Here is a 20,348-nt window from a genome sequence, read left to right on the forward strand (position 1 = left end):
ACTCCCTGAGGGATTCACAATCACTCATAATTCTCCCTCTGTCACCACCACCCACTTCCACTCCATACACTCACTGTCAGAGGAGCAAGCTGCACGGGGCTGCACTTCACTTTTCCCACATTTTATGTTACAGCCTTATTCAAAAATAGATGAAACTCTTTTTCCTCAAAATTCTACACACAATACCCCATAATGACAATGGAATTTTTTTTTTTTTTTTTTTTTTTTAAATTTTGACAGTCACATGTAGATAAGCATTCACAGCTTTTGCTATGAAGCTCAAAATTGAGCTCAGGTGCATACTGTGTCCACTGATCATCCTTGAAATGTGTCTACAGCTAATTGGAGTCCACCTGGGGTAAATTCAGTTGATAGGACATGATTTGGAAAGACACACACCTGTCTACATATAAGGTCCCACAGTTGACAATGCATGTCAGAGCACAAACCAAGCATGAAGTCAAAGGAATTGGCTGTACACCTCAGACAGGATTGTTTCGAGGCACAAATCTGGGTTAAGGATACAGAAATAGTTCTGCTGCTTTGAAGAGTCCAATGAGCACAGTGGCCTCCATTGTCCAAAAATTGAATCCACCAGGACTCTTCTTACAGCTGGCCACCCGTCTAAACTGAGTGATCTGGGGTGAAGGACCTGGAGGAAACCAGGCACCATCCCTACAGTGAAGCATGGTGGTGGCAGCATCACACTGTGGGGATGTTGTTCAGTGGCAGGAACTGAGAGACTAGTCAGGATTGAGGGAAAAATAAACGTAACACTGTACAGCATCACCCTGGATGAAAACCTGCTCCAGAGCACTCTTGACCTCAGAGTGGGGTGACGGTTCATCTTTCAGCAGAGCAATGACCCTAAACACACAGCGAAGATATCAGTGAATGTGATATCTCTGTGAATGTCCTTGAGTGGCCCAGCCAGAGCCCAGACCTGAATCTGATTGAACATCTCTGGAGAGATCTGAAAATGGCTGTGCACCGACACTCCCCATCAAACATGATGGAGCCTGAGAGGTGCTGCAAAGAGGAATGAGCAAAACTGCTCAAAGATAGGTGCACCAAGCTTGTGGCATCATAGTCAAGAAGACCTGAGGCTGTAACTGCTGCCAAAGGTGCTTCAACAAAATATTAAGCAAAGGGTGTGAATACTTACAGTAGTGTTCAGAATAATAGTAGTGCTATGTGACTAAAAAGATTAATCCAGGTTTTGAGTATATTTCTTATTGTTACATGGGAAACAAGGTACCAGTAGATTCAGTAGATTCTCACAAATCCAACAAGACCGAGCATTCATGATATGCACACTCTTAAGGCTATGAAATTGGGCTATTAGTAAAAAAAAGTAGAAAAGGGGGTGTTCACAATAATAGTAGCATCTGCTGTTGACACTACAAACTCAAAACTATTATGTTCAAACTGCTTTTTTAGCAATCCTGTGAATCACTAAACTAGTATTTAGTTGTATAACCACAGTTTTTCATGATTTCTTCACATCTGCGAGGCATTAATTTTGTTGGTTTGGAACCAAGATTTTGCTGGTTTACTACTGTGCTTGGGGTCATTGTCTTGTTGAAACACCCATTTCAAGGGCATGTCTTCTTCAGCATAAGGCAACATGACCTCTTCAAGTATTTTGACATATCCAAACTGATCCATGATACTTGGTATGTGATATATAGGCCCAACACCATAGTAGGAGAAACATGCCCATATCATGATGCTTGCACCACCATGCTTCACTGTCTTCACTGTGAACTGTGGCTTGAATTCAGAGTTTGGGGGGTCGTCTCACAAACTGTCTGCAGCCCTTGGACCCAAAAAGAACAATTTTACTCTTATCAGTCCACAAAATATTCCTCCATTTCTCTTTAGGCCAGTTGATGTGTTCTTTGGCAAATTGTAACCTCTTCTACACGTCTTTTATTTAACAGAGGGACTTTGCGGGGGATTCTTGCAAATAAATTAGCTTCACACAGGTGTCTTCTAACTGTCACAGCACTTACAGGTAACTCCAGACTGTCTTTGATCACCTGGAGCTGATCAATGGGTGAGCCTTTGCCATTCTGGTTATTCTTCTATCCATTTTGATGGTTGTTTTCTGTTTTCTTACATGCGTCTTTTTTTTTTTTTGTCCATTTTAAAGCATTGGAGATCATTGCAGATGAACAGCCTATAATTTTTTTGCACCTGCGTATACGTTTTCCCCTCTCCAATCTACTTTTTTAATCAAACTACGCTGTTCTTCTGAACAATGTCTTGAACGTCCCATTTTCCTCAGGCTTTCAAAGAGAAAAGCATGTTCAACAGGTGCTGGCTTCATCCTTAAATAGGGGACACCTGATTCACACCCGTTTGTTCCACAAAATTGACGAACTCACTGACTGAATGCCACACTATTATTGTGAACATCCCCTTTTCTACTTTTTTTACTAATAGCCCAATTTCATAGCCTTAAGAGTGTGCATATCATGAATGCTCGGTCTTGTTGGATTTGTGAGAATCTACTGAATCTACTGGTACCTTGTTTCCCATGTAACAATAAGAAATATACTCAAAACCTGGATTAATCTTTTTAGTCACATAGCACTACTATTATTCTGAACACTACTGTATATATATATATATTTTTAGGAAATTTGGAAAAAAAACACCTTTTTTCATGTTGTCATTATGGGGTGTTGAGAGTTGAATTTTGAGGGGAAAAAATGAATTTCATCCATTTTGGAATAAGGCTGTAACATAACAGAATGTGGACGAAGTGAAGCACTTACAGATGCACTGTACGAGGTCTATTAGACAATAAACCGACCCTTTTATTTTTTTTTTTAACTATATGGATTTGAATGACGTGCGATTACACCAATCATGCTTGAACCCTCGTGCGCATGCGTGAGTTTTTTCACGCGTCGGTGACGTCATTTCCCTGTAGGCAGGCCTTGAGTGAGATGTAGTCCCGCCCTCTCGGCTGAATTCCTTTGTTTCACACGCTGCTCCAGACAGCGCGCGTTGCTTTATCAACATTTTTTCTGGACCTGTGAGGAATATCCGAGTGGATACTATTCGAGAAATTAAGCTGGTTTTCGGTGAAAAGTTTAACGGCTGATGAGAGATTATGGAGTGTTTCTGTCGGTGTAAGGACTTCCCACAGAGCGGGACGTTGCGCAGCGCTTCCAGGCGCCGTCGTCGGCCTGTTTCGACCTGAAAACATCCTAATTTAAGGCTTAATTCACCCAGGACGTCGTGAGAGAACAGAAGATTCAGAAGAGGCCGGCATGAGGACTTTATGCGGACATTCCACTGTTTAAGGACCTTTTTTAATGAAAGACGTGCGCGCAAATTCGCCGAGTCGTTTCCGTGACGACTCGGCGATCTGTGTGCGCAGCGACAGGAAAAACACCTCCGTGTTGAAAACCATTTGTAAAATTCAGGCGGCTTTTGATGGCTTTCAACAAGTGAGTAACTGAGAAACTGTTTAACAGCTTGGGCATGTTCCAACTTGCCCGTTAAGGTTTCCAACGGAGGTGTTTTTCCTGTCACAACCCCCCGTGGTCGGGTGCGGCCCGACATGCGACTCTGCCCGCACGTTCTTTCATTACAAAATGTCCGTTAACAATGGAATGTCTAAATAAACTCCTCATGCCGACTTCTTCTGAAAGTTCTCTGTTCTCTGACGACTTCCTGGGTCAACAGAGCCTGAAATGTGGAAGTTTTCAACTTGAAACGGCGAGACGCTGCCGCCTCGAAGCGCAGATCGCCGTCAGGCGCCGTGGGCCATCCTTACGGCAACATTACCAGACCAAAATCTCTCATCAGCCGTTAAAATTTTTACCGAAAACCAGCTGAATTTATCGAATGGTGTCCACTCAGTTGTGCCTTACAGTTTTGAAAAAATTTTGATCAAACAAAGCAGCAGTCTGAGCCATTCCTAAACAATGAAAAAAACGACGAGAGGGTGGGCAACTCCTCACTCAAAGACTGCCCACAGGCGAATGCCGTAACCGACAGGCATGAAAAAACTCTCGCATGCCCACGATGGTTCAAGCATGTCTGATGTAATCACACGTGATTCAAATCCATATGGTTTTTGAAAAAAAATAATAAGGTCGGATACTTTTCTAATAGACCTCGTAATTCTGTGGCCTTTTAATTTGAGATTATACAGCAATTCTAAAATGATTGCACAAAAATATCAATGATTTTTTTTAATACAAAGTCAAGGCAATAGCAGGAAAAGGCCAAGGGCTTAGTGCTTTTTACAATCACAATATAGATTCTGTATTCGGTAATCACAAGGTTAAATGGCAGGTTTGTCATTCCAAAAGCACTTTTGACATAAAGGCCTGTAACTAAATCTATTGTGCGTGTGGGTGCACACTTTATTGGCTATACGCACCTCGGTTAGGCCTCCAGAACTTCTCCATGCCGTGTCTCATCAGGACGATACGTGACAGCTCTGTGAAGGACTCAATGACGTTGAAGTTGCACAGAGGGCTGACCTCGAAAAACGTCATGCAGTTCTTCTCAGCGTATGTTCTTGCCTGCTCTGTAGGAACTTGTCGTTTGAAGGCCAGATGCAGACGGTTACCTACAAGGATCCGAGGCACACCTGGGGCATGCTGGGAAGATAAACAGAAGCACATATGTAGACTGTGCTTTGTTGATACATCTTAATATCTAGCGTTTGGGCCAACATTTAAAGAATGCACATAACAGGGTTATATTAAAATATCAGAAGCATTCATTGTTCTTCATGTATTCTTCATGAAAGCACTTAATCATTGACACCTACTCAAACGTGCCCTGCAACGTGTCCCTTAGCAGGGTGTCAGAGCACTCTGTTTATATGACACACTAACATTTTTAATGCTGTGTAGGTTGATGCTGCATAAGGCGAGGCAGAGACGGGAACATGTGAAAAGATTCAAACAATGATGATGACTGTGTTTCTCAGCCACTGGTTTTCCATGTGGTGGCTCGCCACAATGCAAGTGTAGAAATGATTTTAAATGGGTCAAATTGTATTTAATTTCAGAGCTGTGTGCAGCACAGGAGCCCTTCCTCTCTGGGCGCACTCTGAATCAAAATTTGAACAGGTAAAGGAGGAAGGACTGTGAAACAGTCACAAAACAAAAGAAGCAGCAGCAAGGATGGTTGGTTTAGAGAAGACGGCTCGTTGAATAATTCCAGAGTTTACAAACAGCATCATCAACAGCTATGCACAAATTTGTACAAAATAGATGCATTAAAGTTAAATATTATTAATTAAGGAAACTATATTACAGTAGAATTACAGTAGAATCACAGAGAAACACACACACACACACACACACACACACACACACACACACACACACACACACACACACACACACAGCAGCATGTGAACAGGATCCTGGATGCTATCTGGGATGTGATCAGTGTGACAGACACACTCGTGTGTGTGTGTGTGTGTGTGTGTGTGTGTGTGTGTGTGTGTGTGTGTGTGTCCGAAACGTTACAGCAGCTCCCACCACAAATAAAATATAAATCTGCTGCAAACACTAACCCAGCGGGGGATTGTTTCTAATTCAGCTTCTTTGATTCACTGACATTTTTCCAGCTCAGCTCCTGTGGCTCAGATCACTTTCCATTCCTCTCCATCTGCACCACCACAGGATGGCAGAGACAACACAGCAGCTTCGTCTCTTTCACTCTTCCTGTCTATCCCCAAACGGCATTTCCTCCCTGCCTGTCATCACTCACAGTCTCTCTGCCAACACAAACCCTTTTTTTTGGGACTGAGCCTGTCAGCAGCAGCAAACAGAGGCAGCACCAGCAGTGTTGGTCCTGGAAAAAAGCAGCAGCTGACTGTGTGCACGTCAGTATGCAGGATGCGCTTTTGACCGTGTGCAGTCTTGTACAGTGTTGGGTGTTTAATACTCTGTATGGGCAGAATTGTTGCCCAGAATAAGTTAAAAGAAATATCTACTTTTATTTATTTATTTATTTTTTAAAGCAAAACAAAGCAGCTTTTCCTTTTTACCACATTTCTCTCTGCTTGTTTGTGTAATGGATGTGATTTGCCAAATAACAGCTCAGAATGAAGAATTTATTTTGTTGGAGGGGTGTCAGTGCAGTCAATTGCAACTAGTTATTTTCCTGACAACATGAGTGAATGTGGTGTGGGTGAACTCGCGTTAAAATTACAAATGTGTCCGCTTCAACTAAATGGTGATTAGTGTCAACAAGCAAAAACACATTATTAGCACAAAGATGCTGAAAGTGTAAATTAACACATGAAATGATCTTGTCTATATATTAATAGCGAAGTGGCCTCTGTGTATGTGTAACTGTGATACGGAGAAACCGGAGAGAGCTGACATTTACTATATGGTATGCTTATGTATTCTGGGTCAAGGATGAACGCCACCAAAACGGGAAGTTGATAGGACAAATATTGTTGGAGAAATTAGGGATATTACGTGACAATAGTGAACAATGGATGTTGATATCACCATTAATCAGTCTCTGGTAACCAAACAAGCTCTGAACAAAGGCCACATTTCAACCTTGCCAGTTGAAAACATGATAAACTAAATGTGCCAAATAATAAATACAATTGCTCATTTTAATTTCCTGCACCTTCAGCTAAAATCATTACAGAAAATTTGCATAATTTATTACCACCCTTGAAAATGTCTACCTATTTTATAAACACTACTCAATCTAGAATCCGTGGATCCCCACGGGCAATGAGCTACTAATTTTATACAAGGCTGAAAAATAATTGTGACTGTAGCAGACACTTAAGTCATTCTAATTCTCATCTTTTCCTCCATTTATTAAACAACAATATAATCATTTGTGTTATTATAATTGCTAGGTGAGATAAACAGTGTGAAAATTTTTAACATATTTTACTCTAGATACAAAAGTCTGAATTTCCAAGCACCACATCAAGATTAAGGCACCTTAGGATTTGGATAAAAATGTATCTTGTCGCCTGTGCCAGCATGATATACAGTGTATCCAGAAAGTATTCACAGCACTTCACTTTTCCACATTTTGTTATGTTACAGCCTCATTCCAAAATGGAACAAATTTATTTTTTTTTCTCCCTCAAAATTCTACCCAAAACACCCAGGAGTCTTCATGGACTATGATGTTTGTAGATGACACTGATCTGTAGTGAGAGTAGAGAGCAGGTTGAGTTTAGGCTGGACAGGTGGAGATATGCTCTGGAGAGAAGGGGAATGATACTCAGTAGGAGCAGGACTGAGTACATGTGTGTGAATGAGAGGGAGCCCAGTGGAATAGCGCAGTTACAAGGAGTAGAAGTGGAGAAAGTAGATGAGTTTAAATACTTGGGGGGAATGATACTCAGTAGGAGCAGGACTGAGTACATGTGTGTGAATGAGAGGGAGCCCAGTGGAATAGCGCAGTTACAAGGAGTAGAAGTGGAGAAAGTAGATGAGTTTAAATACTTGGGGTCAACTGTTCAAAGTAATGGATAATGTGGTAGAGAGGTGAAGAAGAGAGTGCAGGAAGGGTGGAGAAAGGTGGCAGGAGTGATTTGTGACCAAAGAATATCTGCAAGAGTGAAGGGGAAAGTGTACAAGACAGTAGTGAGTCCAGCTATGTTGTACAGCTTAGAGACAGTGACACTAACAAAAAAGACAGGAGGCAGAGCTGAAGATTATGCAATTCTCTTTGGGAGTGACGAGAAGAGTGGCACGAAGAGAACAGGGAGGCCAGAGAGGAGGCTTATGGATGTGCTGAAGGAGGACATGCAAGTGGTTTGTGTGACAAAGGAAGACACAGAGGACAGGGTGAGATGGAAACAATTGATCTGCTGTGGTGACCCCAACCAGTAGCAGCCAAAAGGAGAACACCACCCCATATTGACAACATGTAAGACTTTTTTTTTTTTTTTTTTTTAATTATTGCTTATGGTTTGGCAAAGCTTCCAAGCTCTTAATATGAAAAAAATAAATAACCCGGCAAAACAGAGAGAGGGAACACCCTAAACTTAAAAATTTGCATGATGGCACAGCAACATTGTGCCACTGCTTTAGGAAGAGCCCTGCCACTACTGATAGTTTAAAAACACAAAGGTACTTTTTATCCGATTACTCAATTAATCGATAAAATAATCGATAGAATATTCGATTCCAAAAATATTTGATAGCTGCAGCCCTATTTAAAATGTGTGTGTGTGTATATATATATATATATATATATATATATACATGCCAATTTGTGAGAGATTTTGTGTTGCTAAAGTGAATGTTGATCAATAAAACACAAAACTAGCATCATACAATTTTTGGTTTTTAAATTCATATAGATTTATGGCTTGTGACAAGAAACTGCAGGATATATTGTGGGGAACTTTTAACCCAGTGTCCATAAAGGTATATAGTCTATACAAAAATGCATTTAGAAAGCAGTGCCCAGACATGGGAACGAAAATCATTTTCTAGCCACTTTTTCTTGGTTCACCTTATGGCCTAGTTTACAGGGTGACTAGAAATAATCACAATTACAGAAAATGAATGGGAAAGTTATTGTAAACCTGTATGATGATCTGTTCACCACAGGAAAGGTAGACTGAAAACAACCATCTGAGACCACTGGTGGAAAACATCCTTACTAAAACCCAGAGTTCCTTCCAACCATCAGGAGGGATAACAGACATGTTCTTCACCGACTGAAAGAAAAGTGTTGAGACCAACACCAGCCATTAATCTGACAAAGCCGCTCAACAGTGTGCCACCTTTGCTCAGGATCATCCATCGGGCTGCCGGTAGAAATTCATCAAGATCTTGAGGCTTCTCCAGGATAACATGTCCACCATAGTTTTTGGAAATGGCACAAAAACTCAAGCAGTGCTGTGTCATCGCCCCTATGCTTCTCATTATCTTCGTGGCCACAATCCTCCACCTGATCAACAACAAGATGCTACCATAAAGTGACAACATGTATAAAATTGGTGGAAAGCTCTTCCACCTGAGCCGACACAGCCAAGAAGAAAATCACAACCACTTCACTCCTGGACTTCCAGCACGCCGATGACAACAGCATGTCATCCTTTAAGGAAGAAGGTGCTCAGAAAATCCTTGAAACCTACAACAAAGCCTACACCAAATTTGGTCTTCATATCACCCTGAAGAAGTATGTATGCATCAGCCTCCAGCCAACATGATCAACCCAAAGCTTCCTGCTGTGAGATTGCACAGACGGGTCCTGGAGCACGTGACCTACTTTCCACACCTGGGCAGCCATGATGATACATGGCTGCCCAGGTGCATCACCGATGAGATCAAACACCGACTCAAGTGTGCAGGAAATGCCCTCAGCTGGCTTCACATCACTGTTCTCAACAATCAAGAGATTTGACACGACAAAAATTCTTGTCTACAAAGCTGTTGTCATACCAACCCTGCTGTATGGATGTGAGACTTGGACCACCTACCACCTCCACCTGAAGACCCTTGAGCAATTTCATAAACGCTGCTTGAGAAGACTACAGTACCAACACCAGCATCCTGGCTAAAGCCAAGCAACAGAGTATTGCGTGTGTCATCAGCAAAAGCCAGTTTCAGTAGGATGGATCACATCGTTAGGATGGATGACAGTCCACTTCCCAAGCAAGTTGAGTTGGTTTGGGCATCTGTTGAGGATGTCTTCTAGTTGTCTCCCTGAGGAGGTCCCTGAGACTTCCCTTTCCCAGGCCACACTGACCACCTCTGACTGAGGGATCCCGAGGCGTTCCCAGACCAGTGTGGAGATATAATCTCTCCACCTAGTCCTGGGTCTTCCCCAGGGTCTCCTCATAGATGGACGTACCTGGGACACCTCCCTAGGGAGGCGCCCAGGGGGCATCCTTACCAGATGCCCGATCCACCTCAGCTGGTTCCTTTCAACGCAAAGGAGCAGCGGCTCTACTCCGAGCTCCGCACGGATGACTGAGCTTCTCACCCTATCACTAAGGGAGACATCAGCCACCCTCCTAAAGAAGCCCATTTCAACCACTTGTACCTACAATCAAATTCTTACAGTCATGACCCAACCCTCAGAACAGGAGCAAAGATTGACCAGTAGATCGAGAGCTTCGCCTTTTTCCATTTTCGTCACAACAGTACGGTAGAGCGAATGCAATGCCGCCCCTGCTGCATCGATTATCCAACCAATCTCACGCTCCATTGTTCCCTCACTCGTGAGCAAGACTTTGAGGTACTGAAACTCCTTTACTTGGGGCAAGACCATATTCCCTACCCGCAGGGGGCAATCCATCAGTGTCCTCCTGAGAACCATGACCTCAGATTTAGAGGTTCTGATCTTCATCCCTCATTCTCATGTATGATTGCTATTTATACAAAAATCTCAAATGCCTGAAGCCACATATGGATATTTGTAACTGTTTTTCCTCCTACCTGCTCACACCTGAGCAGAATTTGTGAATGTTTGGGAAAATCAATTTCACCTCACTTGCACTTCAAAATCTTCTTGACTTTTACAAGTCGCACATTTTTCATACGTCCATCTCTGTTTTATTTCTGTCCTTAACTGTCCAACTGCACCACATTTGTGGAGGTGGAGCAGGAAAAGCCAAACTGAAGCCTGCATTCCACAGGACACACACACACACACACACGAAACAACGGACATCCTCTTCGCAGCTAAATCAGCAAGGAGGCATGAAGAGTACCATAGGTCCCACCCACACAGTTTCCCCAAACTTTAAAAAAAAAAAACACCTCTACTTATATTAATTATTTAATGGTATTTGCTGTAGTTCTTAAGACGGAGGTCTAGCTGCTGAAGTCTTATTACACAGCATTAGATCAAACTAGAATCTTCATTAAAAAAAAACATTAAAATCTCTGTTGTGCAGGTAAAGCAGGATGTATCGGGGAAAACAAGACCTAAATAAGTGCTATGTTAGATATACAGAATTGTTGATGCTGTGATACTGATCATGTATCTGTACTGAGACCAATACTGCAACTTTTCAAAGGAAGAGTTTTGTATTTTTGTGGATCAAAAGAATTCCAGATTTTTGTCTATTTCCTTTCAACATTCCACCTTTCACAAATTCTAAAGCTGATACAGGCATTTTATAGTTCTTCTGCATGATCTTAATAAACATAGGGCCACATCCAAGTCCTTTTGTTTCACCCAGCAATGACAAACTACTCACTGTGCCTCATTTTCCAACACCCGCATGCTGAATCATGTTCAGGGACGTCCCCTCACAATGTGTGCAATAGGCATCATCCGGATCTCCCAGAGTAACTGATCATTCAGGTCATTCCAGCAGAACCCAGGGATTCTCCAGAGAGACCTGGTACCAAATAGATCCAACGTATGTTCCTAGGAAACTGGTTAGTATTCACGTCTCACAATCTAAGGTAAACATTGACATACCAGGACACTAAAGACTTGGAGATTCATTCTCCTGCAAAGATAACAGCATAAAAATAAATAAATAAATAAATAAAAACACGGTGGTGCAGTGACCTCATGACACCATAATCTCTTCAGGCATCTTTCAACCTCACAGACGAGACTGGACCTCCCAAAGTAAAAACGTCACCTACTGACACACTGTTGATGGCTGAGTCCAGGAACCCATTGAAAGCTTGGATCTTGGTCTTGATCCAGGACAATCACAAACTCAGACAATATGCCACTTCATTCAGATTCTTGTGTAAAGAAACAAGAACATCCAGAGGGAACCTTTATTCACTGACAAAGACACCCACGTCAGTGGACTCCACATTAAGAACCTACATCCAGAGCCAGAACACATCACTGACGGATCGCGATAGTCGCTACATGCCAAAAGTTCACCTCCAAGTAAGCACAAGGTCATTCTAAATATGTATTTTAATTTGACTTTTGTTACAGCATCAACGCCATACTGTAACCATGCTTTGTCAGCCCAAGCTGGCAACATATTTTCCCAATCAATAATAAAGGACTTCATTTAGAAACCACAAAAACACTACTGACATATAAAAAAAATACAACCACTCAACATTTACAACTGAAAGAATGAAAGAAAAAAGGAAGGAAGGAAAGGAAGGAAGAAAAAAGGGCTATAAACACATGGGGGGGGGCGGCATCAATTGCTAGATGCACCACGATGCAGACGTGATGATTCTGAATGGAATCACAAAGGCCAATAATCAATTTTATAAAAAGGTTCATTTTGGGGGTTGGAAGTCTGATGCTGACCACTATTGAGCACTTTTCCTGTTCCACAGGTAAAGTTGTGTTTATTCTTTTACTAAAATAATTTTTTGAACCACTAAAGTGCTTTTTATGCAAGTACATTTGGCAAACAGTTGTTACAGTCTGACTATTCGTAATTACCGGAGGAGACAATGCAAAGAGCAGCTTCACCTTCCGTGCTGTGTGTGGGATGAAAACAAGGAAAACGCCGCTCTTTTTGGTCTATATGCAGCACAGCACAGGACAAGAAGCATCCGATGACAAGTTCTGGTTAAATTTGATCATATTTTACTTCAAAATCTAAAAACAAATAAACTAAGCTAGTTACATGATGGAACCACAAAAGAAAGTATCTGCTTTTATCCTCACCCTCTTTCAGCATGTTAAAGCCTCCTGAATAATCGTTTTATAATCAAATCGCAGCTCTCTGAAATGTAATTCCCACCATTAGCACACACATACCTGCAAAATGCCAACAATATAGAGATAATTACTGCAGTTGTCTGTGCAATGCTTCATTTTTGTCCCTCCATTGGTCCTGTGTTTCATAAATAGAGAGCTTAGCAGAGCAGCATCTAAGAGTACCCCAAAACTTTATGATAAAAGCCACCTGTTTTAATCTGCTGAAGTCCACACCTGGACCTCCAAGTGTGGACTTCAGCAGATGTTTGAATCTCCCGTTTCATTCAGTAGTATTGTCTGTCCTCCCAGCAAAAAAACAAGAAAAGAAGCAAACCTGCACGTCAAACCACTTATCCAACCAAACATTCACAACACCCACCTCATCAATTTCCCTGATCCATCGGTCAATGCCATCAAAAGACCACCGGTTGGTGATGTCATATACAAGCAGGATTCCCTGGAAAAATACACAGCAGCATAGAATCAGCAGAATGTCCAAGGCAGCATAAAGGGCAGTTTACCTCTACCGAGTGAGCGTGGTGGGGTGAGGTAATAAAACACCCCATTTGTCTACTTACACACCACTAAAAGTATGATCAATACTGGTACTATGACAGTTTGTAAAATTTTTCATTTTAAACATTTTGCCTTGTGACATCACAGACCATGAAGTAGTTAAAAGTCAGAATTCTGATTGACCCTGTGATGGTTAGTTAGCCCAGGTAAAAATGGTTGTCAATTACTTAGTCTATTAAAGCATAAATACACCATCTACTTTATAGCACTATTTAGACAAAATTCAAAGAGCTTTACAAAAACAGACTGTTTTCAAATGGATGGAATGGTTGGTTATAAAAGTGTTCTTAACTGTAAATGCAGAGCTGAGCCCACCAACTCTCATTGAATGTATTTATTTATTGGGGGTTTCACTTCTTTAGTTTTCTGAAAACAAGAAATGTGTTGCTGGAGGCTGTGACCATACACTAAAATACTAAACAATAAGCGCAATTGGTATTATACTCAGGTTAGGACAGCTAATGGAGCTCATCAATGGAACAAACTTTAACTTTTGACCCCTACACAACTTGGAATTAACCTTTTGTCAGCATTTTTGCTGTTTTTACCCCATAACATTCAGTCACAGATAGTCCAAACTATACCTTTTTGGAATCTTTATGATCAGACAAATAATGTGGTATACTTTTCATGATGGTTGGAGGATGTTTAAATTTTGACCTCTGTGTAACCCTTCACTGAGCCCTATCTGGTTATAGCTACAACTCTGGGATGGCCATCATACATTTTTGTGTAGGCCATGTTATATTGAGGCCAGAATGTAATTTTAATTTATTTTCATTTACACAGCGCCAAATCACAACAAAGTTGCCTCAAGGCACTTCACACAAGTAAGGTCTAACCTTACTAACCCCAAGAGCAAGCATACAGGCGACAGTGGTAAGGAAAAACACCCTGTGATGATTTGAGGAAGAAACCTCAAGCAGACCAGACTCAAAGGGGTGGCACTCTGTTTGGGCCATGCTACAGACACAAGTGACAAAACAATTTACAAAACTAATATACAGGAAATTTTGCCGGTGCACAGGACGAGAGGGTTACAGAAACAGACACCACACCCATCTCTGGATGGAGCCGCACCTCAAACAGAGAGAAAAAAAACTGAATCAGGCATTGGAAAGACAACAAATACAGTGTAATTTGATAACATTAAGCAATAAGAAAAACAGAAGAAATACTAAGGTGATCGCCGGCCACTAGCCCTAAACTTCACTAATACACCCAGAATTTAGATAAAGTTCAGGCTGCAGCACGCTCCGTTTAGTAATAAAATAAATGTAAAAGGGTAAAAAGCATAACAACATACTATGCCTGTATGCTAGCCATAGGAAATGGAAAATAAGTGCGTCTTAAGTAGGGATGGGTATTGATAAGATTTTATCGATAGATGCCATTATCGATTCTGCTTATCGATCCGATTCCTTATTGATTCCCTTATCGATACCTCTTGTGAATTTTGTACTAAAAGTAGGCTTTACAGGTTTTCTATGTATTTCATTGAGTCTTAAAGTAAATAAATATGAAATTGGTCACTGTATCCTTGATCTCTGGACATAAATAAAAATAAAACAGTGTTTCGCTTTGAAGTTATTAATTCTGACTGGACTCTATTGTTCTAACTTGACTCGTCAGAGAGCCGCGCAGTGTTTGGAGCTGTGTGAACAGAACGGAGGACGATTCTCGTTTCTTTCTTGCAACAAGACAGGAGTCCCATTTAGTAACTTTAATCTGCAAAAAAGTGACTCACGATTGACATATTCAGGGATGAAAGTGGTGAAAAAAAAAAAAAAAAAAAAGCTGAAACCCAAAATTACGAACCCAACACCACCTGCATGAAAATGTTTGAATTCTAGAAGCTCTGAAATGCAATTTGGGACTATTCCAGACAAACTGCAGTGAGTGCAGCATCTATTTTGGTGAGAAAAAAAAAAAGTTCCTTATTCAAATTCATTCCAGCAGTATTCTGCTCTTACAAGGATGCAGCAGTTTTCTAGCTTGGCAGATTAGTTCCTAAAGAGGAAATCACTGAAGAAATTAACACATTGAAAATATGGTTTGACTGAAGGAAAAAACAAACAAAAAAAAAACCCTCTCATTAAACTTAAATAAGACAGGGATAAAATGAGGAAACACTTATTTATTTCTGTATTTATGTTCATTGTTAATTCGTTTTATATTTTCTGTTGTGTTTTTTTTGTCTCTTTTTGTCTTTCTCTAAAATTGTATATACAACCCCTGGCAATAATTATGGAATCACCGATGTTCATTCAGTTTAATTTTGTAGAAAAAAAGCAGATCACAGACATGACAAAACTAAAGTAATTTCAAATGGCAACTTTCTGGCTTTAAGAAACAATATAAGAAATCAGGGAAAAAAATTGTGGCAGTCAGTAACGGTTACTTTTTTAGACCAAGCAGAGGGGAAAAAAAATATGGACTCACTCAATTCTGAGGAATAAATTATGGAATCACCCTGTAAATTTTCATCCCCAAAACTAACACCTGCATCAAATCAGATCTGCTCGTTAGACTGCATCTAAAAAGGAGTGATCACACCTTGGAGAGCTGTTGCACCAAGTGGACTGACATGAATCATGGCTCCAACACGAGAGATGTCAATTGAAACAAAGGAGAGGATTATCAAACTCTTAAAAGGGTAAATCATTACGTAATGTTGCAAAAGATGTTGGTTGTTCACAGTCAGCTGTGTCTAAACTCTGGACCAAATACAAACAACATGGGAAGGTTGTTAAAGGCAAACATACTGGTAGACCAAGGAAGACATCAAAGCGTCAAGACAGAAAACTTAAAGCAATATGTCTCAAAAATCAAAAATGCACAACAAAACAAATGAGGAACGAATGGGAGGAAACTGGAGTCAACGTCTGTGATCGAACTGTAAGAAACCGCCTAAAGGAAATGGGATTTACATACAGAAAAGCTAAACGAAAGCCATCATTAACACAAACAGAAATAAACAAGGTTACAATGGGCTAATGAAAAGCAATCGTGGACTGTGGATGACTGGATGAAAGTCATATTCAGTGATGAATCTCGAATCTGCATTGGGCAAGGTGATGATGCTGGAACTTTTGTTTGGTGCCGTTCCAATGAGATTTATAAAGATGACTGCCTGAAGAGAACATGTAAATTTCCACAGTCATTGATGATATGGGGCTGCATGTCAGGTAAAGGCACTGGGGAGATGGCTGTCATTACATCATCAATAAATGCACAAGTTTACGTTGATATTTTGGACACTTTTCTTATCCCATCAATTGAAAGGATGTTTGGAGATGATGAAATCATTTTTCAAGATGATAATGCATCTTGCCATAGAGCAAAAACTGTGAAAACATTCCTTGCAAAAAGACACATAGGGTCAATGTCATGGCCTGCAAACAGTCCGGATCTTAATCCAATTGAAAATCTTTGGTGGAAGTTGAAGAAAATGGTCCATGACAAGGCTCCAACCTGCAAAGCTGATCTGGCAACAGCAATCAGAGAAAGTTGGAGCCAGATTGATGAAGAGGTGGTGCAACAAAAATACTAGTGATGTGTTGGAGCATTCTTTTGTTTTTCATGATTCCATAATTTTTTTCCTCAGGATTGAGTGATTCCATTTTTTTTTCCCCTCTGCTTGGCCTAAAAAAGTAGTAAAAAAGTTTTGTGTAATGTCTGTGATCTGCTTTTTTTCTACAAAATTAAACAACTGAATGAACATCCTCCGGGGCCGGTGATTCCATAATTTTTGCCAGGGGTTGTAGTAACTAATCATTAGATTATTAATATACAAACAAAAATAAATTTAAAAATTACAATTTGTAATACATTTGACTCTTTTACGACAACAAACGCTTATTATATAGAAAAATGCACCCGAACACGATGACAGCTGCAACTGCTTAATGCTAACGTTAACATTGAAAATGCCAGACATTATAACGCGTTAGCATCGCTCCCGTTTTTAAGTTATAAAATACATCTATCAACTGTTTCAGAAGACCATAACAGGTCAGTTTAACATAAAAAGGTAAATAATACTCAGACATATACTCTTTAGGGTTTTAGCGGGGGAAAATTAAGATACAGCGAAAGAAAAAAAAATGAATAAACAAAGCAATAGATCGAAGCACTGCTGCAATCTGCAAACCATAGGTTCGATTTGTTCAAGGTTCAAAGCAAAGTTGCGCTGCTGAAAAGTTGATTACGGACCCGCTGCAGGGTCTGTAATCAATGTAGAAAAATGATAATTTTCCTGACAAACACCCCCCAAAAACAACGGCCACTCTGAAGGCCCGATAACGGAATCGTTAAGCAAAAAGGTTATTGATGTCGGTGGATCGAATCATTTCTTAACGATACCCGAAAGGAACTGGTTCTCGATACCCATCCCCAGTCTTAAGTCTGGACTTGAAAGTCTCCGCACAATCTGACTGTTTTTTTGAGGCAGGGAGATCATTCCACAGAACAGGTGCACGATAAGAGAAAGCTCTGTGACCCGCAGACTTTTTATTCACCCTAGGGACACAAAGTACTCCTGCACCCCAAGAACGCAGGGTGCAGCACAATGTAAGCGTTGGTTTGCCACTTTAAGCGGCACCAACAACTTGCTTGGCTCATTCAAGAAAAAAGCTAATATTTAGATATGCTAATGAAACAAAAGCTGGCGAGCAAACTAACAATAGTCAAACAATTTAATGTCGGAAGTTGTTTTATTGTCAACTTTAAACATAGTCTTGTGCACCACAACATAAAAATAATGTCATCTGAGTAATAGATGTTTGAGTTTTTTCTGTGAAGTGTAATGAGAATTGTGTTCCTCACTTGAGCCCCACGTGAATATGACCGAAAGATGGTGCAGAACCTCCCCTGTCCTGATGTGTCCCTGAAGAGAAAAGAAGAAAGAGATCAACAGAGAGGGCAAATACAATACAATACAGCTGCCAGAAAATCAAAACAAGCATATCTGAGAAGAAAGAGAACTGACTAATGTTGCCATTCAGGATAACACATTGGACGGAGCACTCCTCCAAAAACCACCAGTCTGTTTCATCAAAGGCAGAAGTAAACGGTCAGAAAGATCTGTATTCTCTGCAAAGTGGAAGATTTCATGGATGAAATGTTCACTGAATAGTGACCGCCTATGATGACTTTAAACCTCTACAGATTGATGTCTTATGAGATGCTGTCATTTGCAAAATACTGAAGGCGGCCTGGCATAAAAAAAAACAAAAACAAAACAAAAACGAGCTGTAGGCAAAGTAACATCGTTCAACATGAATAACAAGAGATACGTATAATCCAATTCAAAAAGTTTAATTGGAAAAAAGGGTTTACAATCTGTTAAATGAGAGCTGGGCGGTATGATCAAAAATTCATATTGTGGTATAATTTGAAGCAAAAGTTCTAACTATATATTGCGATATAATTTCAATTGCTCAAGCACATTCTTAATGGCAAACAGAGAACTCCACTGGTAAGTTTTGGGTAAAATACATTTGACGTACAGCAAATAAACTCATTTAACCAAACGTTAGTTAAATGTCTGGAAGCACTTTCGCATTCAATGGAGCACCCGGAGGGAACCCACACAAACACAGGGAGAATATGCAAACTCCACACAGGAAACTGATTAATTTTATCCTAAATCAAATAAATCAATCAATAATAACAATCACCCCTGCAGCCCCAGGAGCTTGCCTGAATTGTGGTGATATTTGATCAGATTTTGTTCTAAATGGGACTGAAAGTTATTAACAAGCCACATCGGACAACATGGAGGAACAGTGTGATAGTTTGATAGCACCATTCACTTACCAATATTGAGAAGACAAGCATTACTATCAATACTGGACTTACAGTGGGGTCAAAAAGTATTTAGTCAGTCCCTGATTGTGCAAGTTCTCCTACTTAGAAAGATGAGAGAGGCCTGTAATTTTCATCATAGATACACTTCAACTACGAGAGATGAAATGAGAACAAAAAATTCCAGGAAATCACATTGAAGGATTTTTAAAGAATTTATTTGTAAATTATGGTGGAAAATAAGTATTTGGTCACCCACAAACAAGCAAGATTTCTGACTCTCACAGACCTGTAACTTCTTTAAGAAGCTCTTCTGTCCACCTGTTACCTGTATTAATGGCACGTGTTGGAACTCGTTATCTGTATAAAAGACACCTGTCCATCAAAGAATCAGACTCCAAACTCAACCATGGCCAAGACCAAAGAGCTGTCGAAGGACACCAGGAAGAAAACTGTAGATGTGCACCAAGCTGGGAAGAGTGAATCTACAATAGTCAAACAGGTTGGTATGAATAAATCAAGTGTGGGAGCAATTGTAAGAAAATGGAAGACATACAAGACAAGCTTCATGTTTGCAGTTTCTCCAGGACTCAGAGATGCAGACACACTGTTCCAGCTGTGGCTCCAGGAACATTTCGTTTAAAGCGACGAGATCAACGTTAGCTTCGGTTTCATTTTGTTCCTTTTTTGTGCTCTTGGTTAGCAGGCTATTCGGTGATAAAGCTGTTTTGGCCACCTTTTCTCAACAAATTGACTTTTTTTTTTTTACTTTTTTCACTTTGTTCAGGCATCGTCATATGCCGTGTGACTGAGCCATTAGAAAACATCCAGGGCACTCCAGTAGAGCTGAAGACTCCTGATTTGGACTGAGGACCAGAGGCCAAAAATCTAAACTTTGATAATATCAGGTATGTAACATACATACATCCATCTTTAACTGCTTATCCAGGATCAGGTCACGGGGACAACAGCACCAGTGTAGAGATATAATCTCTCCACCTAGTCCTGGGTCTTCCCTGGGGTCTCCTCCCAGATGGACGTGCCTGAAACACCTCCCTAGGGAAGCGCCCAAGAAGCATCCTCACCAGATGCCTGTACCACATCAGCTGGCTCCTTACAACGCGAAGGAGCAGCGGCTCTACTCGGTGCTCCTCACGGATGACCGAACTTCTCACCCTATCTCTAAGGGAGAGATCAGTCACCCTCTGAGGAAGCCCATTTCAGCTGCTTGTACCTGCAATCTAGTTCTTTCGGTCATGAAGCAACCCTCATGACCATAGGTGAGAGTAGGAACAAAGACTGACCAGTAGATCGAGAGCTTCACCTTTTGG

The 20,348-nt window shown here is 40.7% G+C and overlaps 1 protein-coding gene across 3 annotated transcripts in view; it reads right to left on the bottom strand.

Annotated features, from left to right (window-relative positions):
• rab40c (RAB40c, member RAS oncogene family) overlaps positions 1-20,348 on the bottom strand; it is a 72,808-nt gene that overhangs the window by 13,734 nt on the left and 38,726 nt on the right. For all 3 annotated transcript variants that reach the window (XR_004565652.1, XM_034190530.1, XM_034190531.1), the window contains 3 exons: positions 18,037-18,097; positions 13,013-13,090; positions 4,406-4,628 (listed from right to left, as the gene is read on the bottom strand). Coding sequence is in view for 2 of the 3 variants with exons in the window: in XM_034190530.1 (XP_034046421.1) it covers positions 4,406-4,628; positions 13,013-13,090; positions 18,037-18,097 (362 nt within the window). In the remaining variant the exon portion in view is untranslated. The remainder of the gene's footprint in view (positions 1-4,405; positions 4,629-13,012; positions 13,091-18,036; positions 18,098-20,348) is intronic.

This window comes from Thalassophryne amazonica, chromosome 16 (assembly GCF_902500255.1).
Source record: "Thalassophryne amazonica chromosome 16, fThaAma1.1, whole genome shotgun sequence".
Lineage (NCBI taxonomy): Eukaryota > Metazoa > Chordata > Actinopteri > Batrachoidiformes > Batrachoididae > Thalassophryne > Thalassophryne amazonica.